General features: G+C 29.5%; 1 protein-coding gene and 1 pseudogene across 2 annotated transcripts in view; both read right to left on the reverse strand.

The window, feature by feature from the left end:
* Positions 1–9502: 9502 nt before the first annotated feature.
* On the reverse strand, positions 9503–12155 carry Gtpx (phospholipid hydroperoxide glutathione peroxidase Gtpx). The gene is made up of 2 exons (XM_088270066.1): positions 11885–12155; positions 9503–10241 (listed from the first exon to the last, which is right to left on the reverse strand). The coding sequence occupies exons 1-2, from the start codon at positions 12078–12080 to the stop codon at positions 9931–9933; spliced, it is 507 nt and encodes a 168-aa protein (XP_088126192.1). The 5' UTR covers positions 12081–12155; the 3' UTR covers positions 9503–9930.
* Positions 12156–13582: 1427 nt separating this feature from the next.
* LOC148313040 (uncharacterized) overlaps positions 13583–22763 on the reverse strand; it is a 39876-nt pseudogene continuing 30695 nt past the window's right edge. Inside the window, exons 4-5 of the transcript XR_015838493.1 lie at positions 16327–16421; positions 13583–15540 (exon numbers count right to left, since the gene is read on the reverse strand). The product of XR_015838493.1 is annotated as an uncharacterized LOC148313040 (transcript). The remainder of the gene's footprint in view (positions 15541–16326; positions 16422–22763) is intronic.

Raw genomic sequence — 22763 nt, forward strand, 5'->3', positions numbered from 1 at the left:
TCACTCATTTGATTCACATTCCCAAACCATCTCAACACTCATTTTTTTAAATTTAATCGATAATGCGTATCTTTGCCTAACATTCTTTCTTAATGTCACCATTCTAACATTTATCATAAATCGTTTTGACGCGCATTTGTCTGAGAGAGGCATTTCGACTGTATTCAGTCTACTTACATTCTTCTTTTACCAACTTCATGCTTCACTTCAATACATTATTGTTGGAGGCGAGACTCTATTGCGCACTGCCAGTTAAGCTTTCGGAAAAAGGTTTCATTTTCTAAAAAAAAATATTTAAAAAAATCATTTATTAACGCAAATAAATCATACGTTATATACAAAATCCGGTGAAGATACTTTACGTGACAAATGGGATAGGATTATAGTTCTCATTATTTATCACATTATTTTTTAACATCTAAACAAAGATGAAGAAGAATATGGAAGTCTGGGCATATACATATATTCTGGCATGATTATAATCAAGGATTTTGAAATTTAATTATCACAATGAAAAACCTTAAAACATAAATTATTTTTGTATCTCCTGTATGTTATGTTTATAATCTAATCATTTTAAAAAATATATATATATAAACTTTGTATTACCATGTTAGTATTCGGCTCAACACAGGGCATGCCTAAAGAGCCGTAATACGTATAATAAATGTGTATATGAAATGAATATGTATATTGAATGTATCTATGTATTATGAAAATAAATAAATAAATAAATAAATAAAATTTGGACCTCACATACACATACAAGAGTTTCTACTCAATAAAAAAGCTTTTTTGTCTCACCAATAAATGTCATTAGTAAAAATTCTACTGATTCTTGAACAATGTATCGAAATTGGATCATATATATAAAGCTTCCAAGAATTTGAGTAGTGTGGTTGTCAATCATGGGTAGAATTGGTGAATGTTACACGTGTGTAAAGTGATCACTTAAACCATCCTATGACGGTCGTAAGCCCCTTAAATGCCCAGACTTCCTTATTTTTCTTCATCTCTATTGAGATGTCAAAAAATAATATGATAAATAACTTCTATACTTGAAGATAATCCAGATTTGTGAACAAGTTTTTGGAGACTCTCAAAATGTTGTTCACAATTATTGTTTATTTGACATTTATAAAAAGTGCATGTCCTTAGGTTCAATTAACAACACCCACACATTCTCACTTTTGAAAACTAGTATGGCAAGAAGTTGTTTTCTTATTCCATTTCCTAATCAGTTCTCCTTCGAGCTTCAAATATCCGTTTGTATTTTTTCCTGTCGTTTTTTGAAAGGAAGTGGTTGGCTATAAACCAAAATTGACACGTTCCAAAACGAATTTCAACAGTTCTTAGTCATTGTCTAATACTCCTGATTATTCGGTTTTATATTACGTAATCATATTTTAGAGTGCGTTGAATTGTATGCATTTATACGTAGCAATAATGTTACGTTTCCAAACGTGAATAAGGTACACGGTGGAACGATATATGTCGTCACTTTTTTTATTTTTTAAAAATCTTTGCAGAAAATTTGGAGTTGAAAATACTGTTTTATTATAAAAAAATAGTGAATGATTATAAAAATATTAATTAAAAATATTATTTAATTTCGTAACATAGTGCTTGAAACAAGTATTTGGACACACTCAAAATGTTGTTACATAAATATTGTTGAGATTTTCATTTCAATATTTATTGTGTCGGGTTGTGGTCCCGTAGTTAGTGTCGCGGACTATTAATTTAGAGTTTCTCGGTACGAACCCCTCTATCGCAATTTGATACCTATTTCTAATAATGAGCCGCTTAGGCTCACAGAAATAGTATGAAATTGAAATATTTGTGAAAATCATAAAAACACAAATATTTAAAAAAAAATCACTGAAGTGCAGGACTGAACATCTTACCTTTTTATAATCAAAATTCAATATAACTCGCATCGATTCAGTACCCTATGCATTATTTGATGCGGATAAGTATAAGAAGAATTCTCATAAAATATTGATAATACCTAAAATTGTTTTATGTTGTTGCTTGCAAACAATGATTTATGCAAACTCATGTTTTGCGTCACCCTGTATGTAAAGATCACATCGCGGAACAAAACTTGCACGAACCTTACACGACACTAAGGTGATCTGTTACTAAGTGCATTGTAATATTGCATTACCTATTTTGTTTTATCTTACAGAACCTCAGGAATATTGTCTAATTTAGAGCAAACGTGTTAAAGATTTTCTCACATTTCCGCTTAATACTTCCGTAATAATTATAAGACTTAAGGCTATAGTAATATATATTTCTAGATCCGTTTTTCTAGATCCGTTTCATAATAGTGAAATATTTCATCTATTGGGAAAGGTTGTTGGTCATAATGTAAATAATATAATTTATGGCCATTTTATGATAAAATCAACGTAAATTATTTATTAAAAAAAACACGTTTTATTTAAAATTAAAAAAGAAACTAAATGCATACGTAAAGATAATGGTTTTAAGAATAAAAAACGCTGTATATATATATATATATATATATATATATATATATATATATATATATATATACATATATTTATATATATATATATATATATATATATATATATATATATATATATATATATATTTATATATATATATATATATATATATATATATATATATATATATATATATATATATATATATATATATATATATATATATATATGTATATATATATATATATATATATATATATATATATATTTATATATATATATATATATATATATATATGTATATATATATATATATATATATATGTATATATATATATATATATATATATATATATATATATATATTTATATACATGAAAGGGAATCAGAGCGTTTTTTATTCTTAAAACCGTTATCTTTACGTATGCATTTAATTTTTAATTTTATGTTACCAAACTAAAAATCTATTTTATAAATTAAATAGTCCCTAGAAAATGGGTGCATATTAAACAAAGTCCTTCAAAACTAGTGCAAATTAAACAATAAATCGTCGGCAAGCAGAATCGATGCCAATGAATGTAATCTTGGTAATAAGGTCTTGTAAAAATTCCCCCTAAAATGAATTACTACCAGGGTGACATAAGGCTGTAAGAACCACAGACAGCCTCACCAGGTAAAATGATTAATAACGTATTACACTATCGCCGTATATTATCGTATATAGTTTTTGTATCAAAATTTAGTTAAACAACCCACATTGTCCTTGACTCGACCAAGTGTATTGGTACTTTTCACTTAGTGAGTAACATAGATATATATATGTAAAGGTTGTCTACAGGTAAAAACTAATCAGGCTGCTTTGCATACATTAATTTCGGCGTTCAATGTTGACATTACCTCTCGAATTATATTATTTAGCCAGGTGATTTTTTTATATCGAAATATTCTAACATGTTATTGGAATAAATTATGCGATAAATATGAGAATGCTCTGATGTTTAAAATTTAGTATGTTGGTTATTAAACGTTAAATAATAATAAAAAGGAAAATCAGACTTGAAATGATAATTTATAGATTCGGCATTTGCTTTGTGGAATAAAACTATGATTTGATAATGAAAATAAAACAAGAATAAAAATTTATTTATTTTCTCAATACATATTCGTAATTTCTATTAATATTCGTAATTAAAAAAATGGACTGTATAAGTGTTAAAATTTTACATTTAAATCAAACTCGGATTTAAAAACATAAATTTTAAAAAAGAAACATGTAACATTTGTTTTCACTAAGAACATTATTCATATGGAATTAAAAAGCGTTAATTTTTTTTAAAGAAACATCAAAATTTATTTAAAAGAGCTTTCAACGAAAACGGAGATATCATGAAAGCTTTTTTTCAATGTATGTTATATCGCAAAAAAAAGTATAAAAGTATGACAGTGAATGTCGAAGCATGATATTATTACATACGTATTCATAGGTATACGGAAGGTAAAATAGAAGGGCGTTTACTTTTAAAATACTAATTGATAATAGTTATTACCAAATAATTTTTTGATAGTATGTATTGTTATACAATATGCATTGAATTCTCGTATACTCTAAGCGATATCGTAAAAAAAGTTAGTTCTTATCTTTAAAAAATGGTGGATAGGTTTCTTTGTATAAAAATTATTTCAGGATAGTAACAAACAAAATTCATCATTACTTTAAGTGTACTAGTTATTATTTTTTAAATATTATAAAAGTAAAATAAAGGTAAAAAAATCTTCATGTTTCCGCTTACTATTTTGTGCATAGTACTGACTAGTAAGTATGTACATGTAAGGGATGTAGGAAATTAATATTTTTTTATCTCTTTTTACTCCATTTTAATTTGAAATTGTGTTAAAAGAGAGATCAGTGTATGTTATTGTAGTTTTCTTTTATATATCTACGAATTGAAATATTTTTTATCATATGATATATCTCATATGATATATCACATGATATATCACATTTGATATAACATATGATATTTCATATGAAATATCACAATAAAAACCAAAACCAAAAAACAGATTAAAAAAAAATACCTTAAAAATTTATTTATTCGGTCAAGGTTCAATATCCTGTAAAACTATGATGCTGAAAATGTGACCCCTGAAATTAAGGTCGAAAAATCAAAGTTTACGCGGAGTAACAAAGATAATATAACATCTTGAACAGACTTTAAAATCCACTTTCATACTTGATAATAGCAAGAAAATTCTAGTAATATGAAGCAATGAATTTCAAAGAAAAATATACGTTTATCATATTCAATTATTGATCTAATATTTTAAATTGAGTAACGTCAACTTATAATTTACAGTACAAAGTATTTGAAATCATTCTGGATTACGTTATATTATAAAAATATTTGAAATTATAAATGTTTATGTCAATACCTACACCTATATTATTATTCCGATTGATTACTCATGTAAACGCGGACTTTGGCGGCTAAATTCCTATAAAATTTAAATTATTGGTCAATTATTTATGGTATTTTAATGTAGGTTTGCCTTGAAAATAATCTCGTTTACGTCTGCGTAGTCTAATTTAATGTAATGTTGACTTAAAATACACTGTGAGTTATGCATAGGTGCGTAATATCGTAAGTATCTTTATTAATCTTCGCGTTCTATATTATGCTTTGAAATATCTACATAAATTATTTGTTACATAACAATATACTAATATAAATCTCTAAGTTCTGGTGAATACTTACATTCGTTTAAACTTTAGGAGTACCTACATTTATGATATCTGATTTAGAAGACATATTTTTATGAAAAATAAAAAGATTTAATAAGACGGAAAAAAGGTTTATATATCTTATTTAAAAAAAACTTGCTGTAATTCCAGCTCTGGGCTAAGATCACGTTCAGGAAGTTAACGCATTAACTACGCACTGAAGATCACACTTTTACTTTTGGATTGTTATTTTAAATTAATCGAGCATTTTGAAACAGTTTGACGATTAGTATTTTAAAACATTTGTATGATCACACTTTAAACTTTAACTTCTATGCAATCGATGCTCGGATTGGTTGTTTTGTCTGCAATATGGAGATATGTAATTAATTTTTGTTTTATAACGTATGTATGCATAAGTACGAATTCATAACATAACATAATATAATAATCAGATTCCTATTATTATTTTTATTCAAACCATATCCGCTCCTTATGTTGAGCATATGGAGTCCACGAACTGTCTCCAAGCTTTTTTGTCGGCTGTCAGCTGCTTTGCATCCTCCCAAGTCAGATCCATGTCCCGAAGTTTTGACGAGAACTGCCAACGAATTGTCAGCAGTGGTCGTCCTGGGCGGCGTGAACCTGATGCCTTGTAAAAGAGGCAAGCTTGATTAAGGCTCTAGGGAGACATGCGGAGTACATGGCTTAGGCAACCGAATTGCCTTTCCTTGACGACAGTTGTGACCAAGATTTGCTGCGTCCTACACTTTATCTCTTCATTCCTCACTAAGTAACACCACCGTACGCATAAAATTCTCATATAATTTCTTAAACACATACTTTCCGTAAAAATGTACAAAACTGAGCAGGATTCAAAGTTCTTTCTATTAAAAAAAACAAAAAATTATTTTTCTTATATGCAATATAAATAAGTAATATTCATAATGAACAAATAACTTGATAGATTTGAGTTATGTAGTTATAATTCATAATTTAAATACTGGTCTAAAGCTCTACACCAGATGTGAGACCTAATTAAGCAGTTTAAAATAAATCGTTACTTAATTCATAGTAATTTTAATACAAAATGATATATGGTCAATCTAGCATACATAATTATTTCAATACAAATGTAGTGTTTGTTCCAGATAATTACTTAAAATTTTATATCCATACCTACCAAACATTTAACACAAAAAACATATCTATTAAAAAAATACTTGATCATAGGTACTTACATACAAGATAAATACTTTAAAAACTTATATTACCTTTAATGTATACAACATTTTGAGTGTTCCAAATCCTTGTTCACAAATCTGGATTATCTCCAATTAGGAGTTATTTTTTAATATTATTTTTTAAGAAGTCTCATTACAAATGAAGATGAATATGGAAGTATGGGCATTTACGGGGCTTACGGTCGTCATAGGCTTTACACACGTGTGACGTTCACCAATTCTACCCATGATTGACAACTACAATACTCAAATTCGTGGAACATCGATATATTATATTGTTCAAAATTGAAACATATTGCTTGAATTCACTAGAATTTCACTACAGACATCTATGGTGTGATGAAAAAAGCTTTGTACTTCCCACATGGGGGAATGATAAATACAATTGTCTATATAATATATGATTCATTACATACTAATCATTGAATTTATTTTTTTATTTTTTATTTTTTTAGAACAAAATATCCATAAAACCTTTAATTTTCTTAAGCAATTTGTAGTTAATAAAAATCATAATAAATTTTGCTAATTTACAAAGCACCATTTTCGTAAAACTACCTCAAGGGCGCTTCACTGTGATTAAATTGGGGAAAAGGATATAGTGGAAATGATTTTGTAAACAAATGCGTTTTCAGTTTATTTTTCAAGATCATCTCACTCTTACTTTTTCTAACTGCTGATGGAAGAGCATTTTGTGCCATCAAGCCCGCAACAGCAAAAGCAGGCTCGCCAAATTAAATGCGCTGATTGCGAAATCACTTCGGCCATAACTGATCGGAGCGTGAGACGTCTATCAACCAATTCGTATGGAAAACATAGCTCTTTTTAATACTCTGGAGCTATATTAACGTATTGATTTATACACAAATAGTGTTCATATTCAAGCTTTCCAGGAAATGTGATAAAAAAAAATACATGGAAAAAAGTGATAAATATAGTTGCTTTTTTATTTTTTTTCAGTAAAGCTTTAACTAAGCAGTAAGTGAAGTAGTGAGGTCGTGTGACTGAATTTAGAAATTTCAAAAAAGATTGGTTCAGTTATTATAGGTATTGTGAAACACCCTCTGCAGTCCACGCTTGCTTCCTGGACTGAGTCACAGATTCCCAGAACGGTTACGTTACATTCACATAAAATTATAGGTAGTAATATTTCATTGACCGCGGTAATAGCTACCATTGACCCAAGTCCTGCTTATTGCTAGCCTAATAACACCAAACGTAGACTTAATATCCTTATTTTGAACTTTCATTAAAATCAAGGACATTGGGAATTGCGCTCTATTACCGCCCATAATGCATTTACCACCTCGATGATAAAATGTCTCAGAGATAATTTATTAATCCTAGCTCGCATGTTCACTTTTGATAATGCGATATTGAGTCATTGTCGTCGCGTATATTTTGGATTCTCATATGTTTGTCGTCAGACCTGCTGAGTTTATAGTAAACTATTGATCAGAAATATAACAACAGTATGAAGGCCTGTAAAAACCTTTTCCATTCAATTTACCTTCATAGTGGAGACAATATAGAATGCAATAGTTTCGGCACACTTTTACAAGGAATATGGATTGTACCCATTGCAGTTTCCATTATTGTTCCTTTTAGGCGTACTCGTTATTTCAAGATCAAAATGAACATTGCCTTGCTCATCTTCAATGTTTAAAACATTTTTTTTATGTTAATATATTTGTCGTATATCCAACCATATAAATTGGTATATTTCATTTAAGGATTTTATTATTTTAGACAATTTCTCTCGTAAAACAATTTATACTATATTAATATATCAAAATGTACAGCATTTTTTATGTTAATTGCAAAGCTTAAACGTTCTTGTATACTTTAAATTAATATACAATTTTCCAGCCTGCTTTATACTCCAATAAATTTACTACCATGTTTATTATTGAAACATGAAAAAGAGATTTTTTTAATTATACAAATCGTTTTAAATATATTCGATAACTTGACATGTTGTTTCGCTGGTCTGATTATTTATAACTACAGTCCTTAATGGTCTATTCCATCAAAAAGACATATAATTTTTTGTATACTTTATTAAAAATTTAGTTAAAATATATTTTTTTCTCATTTATATTGAGAGTCAATAAAAAATGACAGGTTAGGAGAATCATTACATACTTATTTATTTAAAAATATTTTTAAACTTGCATTGTACTTACTTTTCACTAAAAAGAAGAATAAATATTGCATGCAATTCAAAAACAAACATTTTTTTGTCGGATCTGCGACAAAATCAAAAGTGATTGTGCGACAGTTCTCTTTTATTCGCTACTAAATAATTGTGACCAAATATAAATGCGGGTAATAATGTGACATTTACACGTCACGACTTGATATTCGTAGCGTGAAAATAATTTTAACGTGACAAATTAACCGTATAAAATTATACAGTCAGTCAAGCTGCGCCCAATAATGATGAATTAAATTATAAAATGTACCATAAATTATAGCTTTTGATTAAAGAAAATTAAATATAAGAGCTTCATATAGTATAATAGAGGCCATTTATATCAGTCAAAACGATAGTTTATAATATTTTTATTTGATATAAATGATTGATAAGTTATTTGTTGTAAAAACGGTTATTAATATTTATACTTACCTACATAACACTGATATACTAGTTTGTATACATATGTTGTGAATTTGACGATAGCACAAATATTGATTATCTTAAATAGTGTTTTATTTTATAAATTTACTGTTAATTGATTTTTCGGTGTATTATTCAAGTCAAAAATTTACACAACTTTATAATATTTAATGATATTTAAAAGAAAGTAATTGAAATGATAATTCACCTATTTTAAAACTAAATCATTTTATTTATCATTATTGTTTATCAATATTGTGGTATTTTTTTATTATTCTAAATTTTGCATTCTCTGCAAATTTAGAACAGCTTTTACCAAACAAATACAATGGATATGCATCCATACCTGAAGATGGCAATGTGTTTGTCGAAACCAGTTGAAAAATGTACTAAAAATAAAAGTGGTATAAAGTATCGGTAAAAAATATTAAAAAACTTGATTTTAAAACTCTTTATTGTATTAAAATAGGACTGCAATATATTAACAATAAATAAAAATGTTTTAAAAGGATGTGTTCAAAAAGTTTTTTTATTAAATTTTAATTGTATTGGCTTTCACACATTGTATTTTAAAAATGATTTCCAAAAATGCATTTTATTTTATATTCATTTTTAATATTTTATTTATTTATCTGATTTCAATATAAAAATACAAACAAAATATAAATACTTTTAGAGTTTATTAAAATAAACACGAATAGTTCTCATCAATATGTGAAAATACAAACTGTTTGTATTTTTTTATATTTAAGAAATAAGTTATGATAACTCACAATATTGCTTTGGGAGATAAAACGACTCAAGTATTTTTTGTAAATATTACATAATAAAAGTTTTTTCACTGATGGTCACAATTTTTTAATATCACCAATATTTTTCAAGCCGTTTTTCTAAGGCACTGGGATCTGTATTTGGTCCATGCCTTTCAACCGGTTGTCCATTCTTGTCGATGATGAATTTGGTATAATTCCACTTGATAAAGCTCCCTAGACTTCCGCTTTGCTTGTGCTTTAGGTACTTCCACAAGGGCTGTGCGTTGTCTCCGTTGACATCACCCTTCTCGAAGATGTCGCCGAATTCCGTCTTGGAAGATAGAAGATGGCAGACTATTTCCTCACCAGTTCCTGGCTCTTGGCCATTAAACTGGTTACAAGGAAATCCTAATATCCTTAGTCCTAGAAAAAAAATCATATAAAATTAAAATCAATTTATTTATATTTTTTGACATCTCAATAAGGATAAAATAGAGGAAAGAAGTCTGGGTTTTTACAGGGCTTATGACCTATTATCAAAGGCAGGTTAAGTGATTACTTTACATACGTGTAACATTCACCATACTACCCATGATTGACAACCACACTACTCAATTAATTTAAACAAATCAATAAAGCTCATACATATATCATACATATCATGATGCTTCATGTTGGAATTCACGGGAACCATCTATAGTTGATCTAAGAAAGCTTTTATTTTGCAGATACCCTTTTATGTATTAAAGCTCCTAACCAGATTATTTTTCTTACTGAGAGACGCCTGAAAATATGATTTAAAAATTTTACAAGCTTATAATTGGACCAGATTATTTTATTTACCCAGAATAACATATTCTTCTTCATCTTTGTACAAATATGAAAATATTTATAAGTGAAAACATGATTTTAAATTTTTATGCGAGCGTTTCATCACATAATTTACCACCAATAAGCCCTAAAGATGACCCCATATTAGTGGCCAAAATGTCGACTGTAAGTACGATCGACACACGGTATAATGACCCAGAATATTTTATAATATTATGATTGAACCCTTCATTATTTTACCATGCATTTGGTTACAACTTTATTATTTTTTCACTGTTATTTAATTCTGTATTTCAATCATATACAATAGTACATGTTTAAAATCATATGAAATTGTTCATAGGCTTTGTTTGTATTTTAGCAGTCAATTATGACTGTCTTACTTATTGATTCATTTCTTAATTTACACAAATTCACTCATATTTCTATTCAGTAATAAATTTCAATATTCTCAAACATAATTTAACTAATATTACTTAAATTTGCGAGCTAAATAATTGTTTTACGATAATTCACGCCGTTAGTTACCTTAATATTTTTGGATATAGTATCTTTAATATTAAATTTTATCTCCATGTTATGTAAACAATATTCAATAAGCTTACTGATAACACATGCTATATCTTCAGTATCGTTAAGGACGATAACACCTATCAAGATATAGCCGAGTTGATAACAGTGCAGTTTTAATTTATTTCATTAAATTCATTACATTTTTACTATCATCTAATATAACAGTTTCTTGCCCTTTTCTTCTTTGAATTCTAATAAACTAAAAATTATTTCTCTATAACTATATCCGCACTCAATGGTTCATAGGGCACTGCATCGTTTCGATAGAGTGTTACCTTAATCTTCAATTGTTTAAAAGCAAAACGAACAGTTCTGCGTTTCAGTTAACAGTCTAGAGTTATATTAAATAAATATTAAAACAAAAACCCTTATTAAAATAAGTCGTTACGGAATTCAGTTTTCTTATTATATTACTTAATTAAATCATTCTGATCAGTGCACAAATTTGGTTGTATGTTGCAATGTTCTAACTTCTAATATACTGGAAAATTTTATAAAAGAATCGTCAGTTTAAAAAAAAAACAAAAAAATACTTTTCCATCTGGCAACCGAAAACACAACAGAATCTTATTAGACACATCTGTAATTGATACCAGTTTATACACAATATATTGAGTAGGTATGTCAAAATTCTTAAATTCACTTTAAATATTTCACCTTACCTTTTGATTCGTAATACTTGTTTTTAAGTTCTGTCAATTCCTTGTTATTTGTCGCCGTCAACCCACACTTGGAAGCTATGTTAACTATAATGCACACGTGACCTTTATACTTTTCCATACTGACTTCATTTCCTTTTATGTCTTTCACTGTGAAATCGTAAATTGACTTCGCTTCCTTATAATTAACCTCCGCCATTTTCACAACAGCGTGTTGGAGAAAACCACCGAGGAACTGTGCGATGCTCCAAGTCCCAACGCGCAATGCTTACTAATGCTTGTCAATCAGGAGATGTGTATATATATTATGTAATTATCTGATTTTAACGTATTCTGTTTGTAGTGATTATGCTAAAAATATACTGCGAATGGTTTCGTAATCTCAGCTGGACTTTGGCCAAAATTTATCAGATGGTTTTGTTACAGTCTATAGAACGATTCTGCTGGAAAGTCATGCTGATCGATATGTTTGCATAGTAAATATTATCGAATGTGTGCGATGAGTCTAACATTTTGTTGGTTATTTATATATCACATTGGCAGTAGCGTTTTTTTACAAAATGCACTGTCACCGTGACGTATGATCAATGATGTCAAATGGTATACGAATTTATTATTGAATGGCTTGAATATATAGATAAATAATAAATGTTATTTATTTATGATTTTTTGACACCTCAACGTAGATGGAGAAGAATATAGAAGTCTCAGGATTTACAGGGCCGTCAGAGACTGGTTTAAGTGATCACTTTACACACGTGTAACATTGACCATATTATTATTCTTCATCTATGTTGAGGTGTCAAAAAATAATGTTAAAAATAACTCCTAATTGGAGATAATCCTGATTTGTGAACAAGTATTTAGACACACTCAAAAAGTTGTAGATGTTATTTATATGGTAAAACTGATCACTAACAGATTAACTAACCATGACGCCACCTGCTGTTGGGGTAGGCAGAGAGAATAATACGCCACACCAATCTGTCGTTGCAAACATTCTTCGCTTTTTTCACATTGTCTCATACGAGTTTTTCTCGGTTTTCCATGTATTCTAGAACTATGTTTACAAAATATGAATGTGAATATCTGAATGAAGAACACGCAAATTTAGATTTGGATAAGTTAATTTATTTTACAGTATGTTCCTGTCATTTTCGTTTCATTTTACACATATTCAACTTACAACTACACAAAGTAAAATTATCTTAAATATAACAGTATTTTGAGACAATTTTTCTCACTTACCTTTCGCACACACATACAAATTCAAGCTCTTTTATTTTAGCTAACTTTTAGCACATCTTTGCCGGTCAAATCATTATAAATAAAGTTATTTTTTAACATTTCCTGATAAATACCACTTTTTATTTAACGATCTTATATGACACGTGTTTCGACGCATTTAATATCATTATCAAACACTGCATGTTAAATGTAGTGTTACTTTGGGAGTTGTGTCTTCTTTTATTCTTCAGTAAGAACATGAACACTTGATGCCTTAGTTATTGCCAAGTTCTTAACAACTGATTTATTTATAAGTATTTACATTTAAAAAAAATTCTCAAGTTTAAAAAAGTTGAAGTTTAATATGCTCAGTACCAATTATTTTTAGGAATTTACCATTGTCTTCATTAAACGTTTGATTTTTCCTTATTATAAGTAGCATTTACCTAGTAAAAGTTAAAAACAAAATACAAATTACAACAAAGTAACTACCGAACCTAAAGTATAATATTAAATAATCTCTTATCTGTGGCAATGTACGAGCTTTATATTGATGATATCCTATATACAAAATAAAGATGTTTTTATGAAGAGATGACTACACATTTACAACTGCGAATCATCGATGTGTGACTCGCTGTGACTTGGGTGTCCTCTTACTCTTGATTGCTTCCTGGTTCCATAATTGATGGCTACTTCTTCGGGCTCCGCAGAAATATAAGTTGCTTTTGCTTGAGATTCACTTTCTTGGTGGACATCTTGGGCGTAATGGTACTGAGGACGGACAGTTGGTCTTCGCTGCTTGCGTTTGCGTGGCGCTTGAAGCATGCTGTATGGGTTTCTTGCGTTCTTGCTCTTCAGGCGCGGCAGATGGGTATGCCTGATACTGGCTGTGTCCCGGGTAGTTCACTGGTGCCGGGCTGAAGCTGGGCGTGTAGTCATCATCGTCTCTTACTGGCACAGGAGTAACTGAATACCCTGCATCAACTAAGGCTTGAAACTCTTCTTGGGTATACACTTTATTATTCTTGGGTGGTGGAAGTCTGACTGTTTGGACTTCTTCTTCTGGCTCAGAACTCGGTGGTGGTGAAGATTCAATCGTTACAGAATGACTGTGTTTTTTGGGAGCGAGAGATTTAGATACGAAGATAGACGAATGCGACGTTGTTGTGATCGGAGCAGGTTTTTGTTTCAATTCGGGACTTGCAGTTTTATCTGTCGCAAAACTTGATAATCCTTGATGGGATTTTTGAAGAGATTGAGCCAGAAGAGACTGAATTAATCTGTCATCTTCTGCGGTAAATTGAGATATGACTTGAGGTTTCGGTGATGCGTACGGGACATATTTTTGAGACTCTTCGATTTTTGTCTGAGTTTCATAGTTATCTACGTATTCTGGTTGTTCCGCGTATGTACTCGGTGTACTTGCCTGCGCTTGAGCTTTTTGATTACTGGGTAATCTGTAATATTGCAATTTTGAGTCACGTGAAGGTTCTTCTGTTTGTGGTTGAAGAGTTTGATAATATTGTAGATACGCAGGAGCGATTTGATCATCAGAGTTCTTCTGGGCTAGAGGTTTATATTGAATTTGCTGCTGACGGACCGCTTGTGGAATTCGCTGTAACTGAGGGGGGCTTACGATTTTCATTGCGTTAACACTTTCTGGGAATGTCTGGTATGAAAAATATTTGGGTTCTTCCTCTGGAACCTGGATGTACTGTTGTCTTACTTTTTGGGGAATCGGTTTAGTTTGGACGGGTTGGGGTTTCGTGGTTTCGATCAAATATTGTTGGGGCAGTTGCTGTTGCAGCTGTTGAGCCTGTTGCAGCTGTTGAGGCTGTTGTGCCTTGATTCTTTGAAGAGCTGGAGCAACATACTTTCCTTGTTGAGTTTGGGGTCTTATAAAAGAATACTCATTTAGTTTTTGTGGCTGTTCTGAAACGTAAGATTGTTTCTGTGGGAATTGGTAGTTCTGATAATATTGAGATTGTTGTTGTGGATGTAGCTGTGGCTGAGGCTGTTGCTGTAGTTGGGGTCTAGCTTTTAACTCGGCAGCTCGATTTGCAGCAACAAGTTGTGCTAGTTCTTTCTCGAAAGAAGAGTCTCCCAGAGGAGAGGGTCTGGGAGAGTACTGTACAGCAGGTTGAACAGCATTATAGCTGGTTGGTTTTTCTTCCGCTATCGCAAGAGCAGCTTGTACTCTTGCTTCGTGAAGAGATTGACCATTGGAAGCTTCTACAAAACCTTGGTTTGAGTAATATCCTTGAATGGGTTTCGCTTGCTGAACTGGTCGTGGAAGCGGTCGAGGGCTTTGATACGCTTGCTGATAAAATAGTTGGTTTTGCTGATATACTGGTCGCTTTGCAGACTGAAGCTGAATGTTTTTAGGTTCTCTTACAAACTCTTGAGGTGAGTATTCTGGGTGCTGTTGCCTGAAAAACAAAAACAAAATATTTCAATAAATATAATGATACAAGATTTTACATGTAGACTGCAAATTGGATATTTTTGTTAAGAAAACTTATTTTAATAGACTCCCAAAAAGGGAATTGTGGAGGATAAAAGTATTAATTTTTTTTCATTATATCTAATCTTTTGCAGCTGTTTAAAATCGAGCCTGTGACGCCAGTTACGTCGTCAAGTGCTTATAAATAAAAAATAATTATTTTCATTTTAAATCTTACAACAATATGTTTACTGTTTATTAAAAGTCTTAAATAAAATAATTCATTAAAAACCAACGATCTTTTTACTCTTCGGATTTAAAATAATTGAATAGGAAACTTTTCGTATGCTTGGGTATGAACTGAGGAACAGAGCTGTATAACTGAGGAACAGAATCGATTCGACATCTTTCTAATACTTTATCTAACGTTCAACATACTGCATAAAATACAGACATAGTTTATTTAATATATATTTCAGTTTTTCAAAAAAATCTTTAATTCGACTAATGATCATTTGCTTCAAATGCGTGTTCAGTCTGATGAGTCTTGATGATGATGAGTCTTCAAATGCGTTTCTGTTCCTTTGTTCTGCTCTATCTGGAACAATTCTTAAACACTTCAGATTCCTGTCCAGTCACAAACATTCTGAAGCCAGGACTGTTATCTTCTAACGATGGCACGTTTCCCGTCAATCTTTCCAGATAAGAGTCAGTTTCAAAGAATGGCACATCTCGTCAAGAAACTATTGATAGTAAATAAATATACTCGTACCTCACGATGTATTGCTGCTGAGTTGACCTAGCAGACTGAGTGGCTTGTTGGGTGGGTTCGTATTGTTTCACCAGGGTCAAGTATCCAATATCCGGCTGTAAAGAAAAAACAATTGTACTGTTTAAATAATTGTTCCACAATTTTAATTAAATAGACTTGTGATACTTATCAGACCCCAATGTATAGATGGCATTGCATAACATCGCCGCAGTGCCATCTTGATCGTTACTTACATAGAAGTAAGGTTATTAAGGTTATCCTGCGCTTGTCATCAGTTAAGGGTGATAATAATAATTATAACATTGAAGTAAATCGTTTGATAATTTGACTCTTCTATGAATGACATACTAATCACTACTTAATTTTCAAAATATTTTTAATCAGTGCGATTGTTTTCTAAGATTTCATAAATTATTAATTATATCACTCATTATCTCTTCTAAGATAAAAATTAAAAACAAGGCCAATTTTAAAATCTTCAGGGATTGATTCCATCCTTGAAGAAGAAAACGTGCTTATAGAAACCAGTTGAAACTAAATTTAGTGTATAATATTCCACAAAGTATCAGCAAAAAAATATTTATGAAAAAAAAAATGTTTAGGGCTGTTTTCGTAAAAATTACCTCAAGGGCACTTTATAATTTACATAATTTAGGCTATATATATATATATATATATATATATATATATATATATATATATATATATATATATATATATATATATATATATATATATATATATATATATATATATATATATATATATATATATATATATATATATATATATATATATATATATATATATATATATATATATATATATATATATATATATATATATATATATATATATATATATATATATATATATATATATATATATATATATATATATATATATATATATATATATATATATATATATATATTTATATATATATATATATATATATATATATATATATATATATATATATATGTATATATATATATATATATATATATATATATATATATATATATATATATATATATATATATATATATATATTTATATATATTTATATATATTTATATATATTTATATATATATATATAGATTTGAGAAAGTATATTATATTATACCCATCGTTCACTCTCGCTATCTGGCATACTCGAAGCATCTCATTATTATTCATCGATCAAACACTTTTTATTGAAACACTCAAGTCTTCAATAGATAAAAATCAAAGTTACATCATAAATCTTGCATCGATTTGATAAGTAAATATTTGCTCCTTTTTTATTCGATACAATATGTTATTACGTAAGGCCGTGTACCGATTTGGAGTGCCAAAAAGGATTGAAGGCAATTAAAAGAAAAATAAAATCGAAATTCTTGTTTTGCGTCCGTTTCGTAACGGCGAAAGCAGAGCATAGAATACATTAACTACGACTTGAACATTGCACCTTGATGACTTGCTTTTGTTTCGTTTCTCAATAAGTTTAGTTTTCGAGTCACGATGTGCTTTGGCGTCTTGTTCGAGAGGTCTAACCGTTTGTTTTACAGTATTTCTCTCGAGAAGTGACAAATGGGTTTGCAGATTGTATGGAATTACCCGTTAGACAATAAAATAACATAATTTACACTTGTATCTTATAAGAATGTGATTCATATAAATATATATTTTGTTTGCATAATAAATATTATCAGATGTATGCGATGAGTCTAATATTTTGTTTATAATTTACACAATACATCTAATTTTCGAATTCAAGAAGTACTTATTTTTAATTGTGCTATAAATTTATCTGCAGACAAGCCTCTAAGGTAAAAGTTTTACTAGTTATCTCTTTAAAATAAATTAAATTTACAACGAAACCCTATAACAAACGGCTGTTTGATGTACATGTCGAAAATTCACCCCTATATTCACCTTTGTCGAGTTTGGCTCGACATTATTTGAATCAATTACTAAAGTAAAATAAATAAAAAAAATAATACACACTTTACAATATTTCATAATAAAACTAATTTTAGACCTTTTATTATACAGTAAAACCTTGATATGATGAATTTCAGGGAGTTTTAAAAAATCGATATATCGAGTGATTTGTTATTGATTTTCACTCATTTATTTGTTGATATAAAAAATTAATTGGAACTTCATCTCTCTAAAATGATTGATATGTATATAACGTGGTAATATTTTTCTTTGTAAATTGGGTGTAAATAATATGTAAAGTGGGTGTATAATAATAAAATAAACAATGTGTTGCTTTGTAATTAAAGTTTATAATTAAAGTTTATTCTAATTTATCTTTATAATAATTTTCTATCTATCTATCTGATTCTGACAGTTCAGAATATTATATTTTTTCTATCGGATGTCTTTTGTTTTATTCTGTGCGACGCATGGGACATCTGGTGGTAGAACTGTTTTATGTAGGTACTATTTGTAAGTACTTAAATTTAAGTATTTGTAAGTAATAAAATGTATAGGTAGGTACCTAGGTATTTTATTACATGTATGGTATTACAAAAATTAAAGTTGAAATTTGTGCATACTATTAGTAAGTCATTTTACTCGTACATATCAAATATTACATAAGTTAAGTACTGAAATAACATATCCATAAAAATATTAGCATAATCTTAATCATACCTACTTTCGTTACATTGAGGTTTATAAACACGCTCTATTCGTTATGTAAAGGTATATTTTTCATTGAATACAATGGCTATTTCAAGGAAATTTTATTATAAAAATTCGTTACATCGAGGTTCTACTTTATTATCAATAGAAATTTATGTTATGTAAAAAAAACAATAGAAAATATTTCCCTCAATTATAAACTTTATTATTTTTTTGAGTACCCAATCAACGAAGTTAGTTTCTCAGTAAGGCATTCATCCAACAAACCATGGTTTAATAAAGTTTGAAATTAGGTAATAATTATAAATTTGTACTATTAATTATAAACTGGTTGTCCTAAATTATACAATAATTATTTGCTTTCAGAGAATAATTTGATAATTATATGAAGATTGTTCATCACAATTTAAGTAATTAGAATACATACATACGTTCATGTAATTAGATGAAACAAAAGAGATGGGAAACAAAATTTCAATTGTTCGAAGTGATTGGAAAACTTTCAAAGTTGGCAGACCTGAACAAGACAAAATGAAAGGAATGCTGTATAACTGTATACAGTGTACAAATTTACTATCAATACCTTTTATCAATTATTTTTTCGAGACGCAACAGTATTCTCAGCTTCCTATGGGATGAAAAATTGGCGAAATAAATCTGAGAAATTGGCAGCAATCATTATTTTCTCCCAAGGTTCCCACGTTTAAACGCCCTGGCATTTTTGTTAGTTTTCGAACGAACTCGTTTTCCGGAAAGTGAATTCTCTATTATGTCAGAAGTAACCAACTACTGTATTCAGAATCTATACATACAATCCCCTATTTTTTTGTGTGTTTTGCTTTAAAGCAAGTTATGTGGTTTTTTTATGATGTGTGAAACGTGATTTCTTTATTGTTTTTATTTTTATTTGTAATGTCGAAATCGTGTATGATGTTGTTGTAATAACTGTTGATTTGTTATCTTAGTTATCGAAAGAGAATTCGCAATCGGTTATTTAGAAAAATAAAAAAATAAACAAGGTTCACATATCAATGATTAAAATTATTAAGGAAACAATTGTTTTTATAACACTTGAGTTTATTAATGACTACTAGTTTCGGAAGCCAAATTTCCATCGTCAGATCTGAATAATAACTGTGGAAGTTTAGCTTCTGAAACAAGTAGTCATTAATAAACTCAAGTGGTATAAAAACAAGTGTTTCCTTAATAATGTTAATAATTGTTGTTTTAATAAATGTATACAATTCATGTAAATAAAAAAAATAATAAAAAAACGTTACACTCGTTTGTATTTTTAAATTCTAACTATATCAATTTTTGAAATAGTTTATTATGTAAACTGCTATTTTATTCAGTATCCGAATAGTACTTAGGTGTCTCTTTTACCATAATTTACCGACTGTGAATGCGGAGTAAAAGGCTGTAGTTAGTGCCTGAAGTTCCACTAAACACGAAGTCTGGTCACGATATATGTGAATGTTGGGTAATACTTCCAGTATATGGGTGTCACTGCAGAGCTTGCCTTCTAATCTCAACCGTTCCGTTTAAACGCTGTTTCGAAGGCATACTTACACATAAAGTGTTTGATTTCGTCCATTTTATTGAAAAAGGATAGTTTATTGTTGGGTAATATATCAAAAATAAAACACGGTTTTTTGGATTGAATTCTACATGTATTTATGTATAAGTACGTTAAAACGTTACGCGATTCGTCTTCTTAGGACATTATCAAACACTGACTAAAAACATATTTATAAAATGTCCTTTACTAACAATAATTGGTATTATTAGGTCTAGGAGTACATATAATGGTGGGTATTTCGGTATTATATGTACTCCTAGACCTAAAAATAGCAATTATTGTTAGTATATAAGGACATTTTGTAAATATATTTTTAGACAGTGTTTGATAATGTCCTAAGAAGACTAAACGCGTTACGTATTAACATATACATACATATTATTTTTTGACATCTCATCAAAGATGAAAAAGAATATGGAAGTCTGGGCATTTACGGGGCTGACGACCGTCATAGTGATTCAAGAACAAGGTTTCTAAATTGGTTCATATATACAGAACTTCCAAGAATTTGAGTCGTGTGGTTGTCAATAATGGGTAGAATTGGTGAATGTTACACGTGTGTAAAGTGATCACTTAAACCAGCCTATGACTGTCGTAAGCCCCGTAAATGCCCAGACTTCCATATTCTTCTTCATCTTTGATGAGATGTCAAAAAACAATATGAAAATAACTCCTGTAATTGGAGATAATCCAGATTTTGTGAACAAGTATTTGGACACACTCAAATTGTTGTATACTTAAAAAAATGTAGAATTCAATCCAAAAAACCGTGTTTTATTTTGGATATATTACCCAACAATTCAATATGGAATTCTACGAACTGTCTGCAATTACAATAAATAAAGATAGTATAGCCGAATCACTATTTAAATTGAAGTTTTACTTAGTAAATATCACTATTTCTTCAAATCTACTGACACATGTTTCAAATACTATATGAAAATGATGCGGAATGCATCGAAACACGTGTCAGAGTAGATTTTAAGAAATAGTGGTATTTACTTAGTAATACTTAAATTAAAAATGGATAGATTTTACCACAAAGTGACTACCGAATCAATTGATGAAAAATTTATCACTTTTGTTTACATTACAATAGCAATTCATTCTGCAAAGGTAAAATGCTTTTAAAGTATAGTAATCGGCGTGATTTTTAATCAGACGATGTATGGTAAATGTTCGAATGGTAAAATAAGATAATAATGCTAGGTTAAGATAAGCATTATCGAAAAAATTAAGAAAGGTATGTTGAGATGGTTTGGTTAGGTGAGTGAGGAAATTACGGTTAAACAAATTTACGAGGCAAATGTAGTTGTAATAAGAAGCAAAGGAAGACCGAGGAAAACTTGGCATGATCGGGTATATCAAATACTTAAAACAAGATGCATACTTAAATACTTTTGACGAGATGCATGAATGTGAAAGAGGCGAAAAACGTTTGCAAAGATAGGGTGGTTTGGCGTTCTAATCTCTCTGCCTACCTCTGCGGGGAAGCGGCGTGACGGTTAGTTAGTAACATTAAAATAATAATAAAAATGGTTATCATGATTGACAGCTAGAACGTATACATTTATTAATGCAGAATTTGACTTTTACAAAAAAATACCGTTGTTTATTTTTGGTATCGTTATTATTTATGGTTGTTTATTTTTATTATCGTTATTATTTATTGGAAAAACAACTCTAACAATTTCTATATAAGTGCCAGTCATGTAATATGTTCATGAATAACGTAGCGACGCCGACGGAGAGCTAATTTAACACCATATTGCTACGCATTCACTGTACATCGCATTTTTACTTTTATTTATTGGTTTTACAACAAAAATGTGTCGACACGTTGTTTAACAACGTTTAACGCATGACGCGTACAGTCCAGTGAATACGTGAGATTTTCTTACAACTTTCTACGAAAACAACGCAAAAAACAAATAAAAGATCGGTACATAAGATATTTCCTAAGCAATCCGATATTTTTATACAACATTTTGAGAGTCCAAATACTTGTTGACAAATCTGGATTATATGGAAGTCTGCCCAGACTTCCATATTCGTCTTCATCTTTGATGAGATGTCAAAAAATAATATGGAATCTATTATTTATTTAATATTACCCTGGGCTGGTACCTGAAGCGGAAGGCTGATCACCTTTCCATGCGTTAACGATCAAGATAACACTGCGTTTATATAATGCAGTGCCCTATGCACCATTGA

Source organism: Brachycentrus maculatus, unplaced genomic scaffold, assembly GCF_059751285.1.
Source record: "Brachycentrus maculatus isolate JH-2025_06_01 unplaced genomic scaffold, ASM5975128v1 h1tg000026l, whole genome shotgun sequence".
Classification (NCBI taxonomy): domain Eukaryota; kingdom Metazoa; phylum Arthropoda; class Insecta; order Trichoptera; family Brachycentridae; genus Brachycentrus; species Brachycentrus maculatus.

What these genes read in the sequence shown, in the direction of transcription:
- Gtpx (XM_088270066.1), bottom strand. Translation starts at nt 12,080, where the DNA reads ATGGCGGAGGTTAATTATAAGGAAGCGAAGTCAATTTACGATTTCACA. An exon ending in CAAGTATTACGAATCAAAAG is followed by an intron (nt 10,242 to 11,884) that starts GTAAGGTGAAAT and finishes TTTTTTTTCTAG; the next exon opens with GACTAAGGATATTAGGATTT.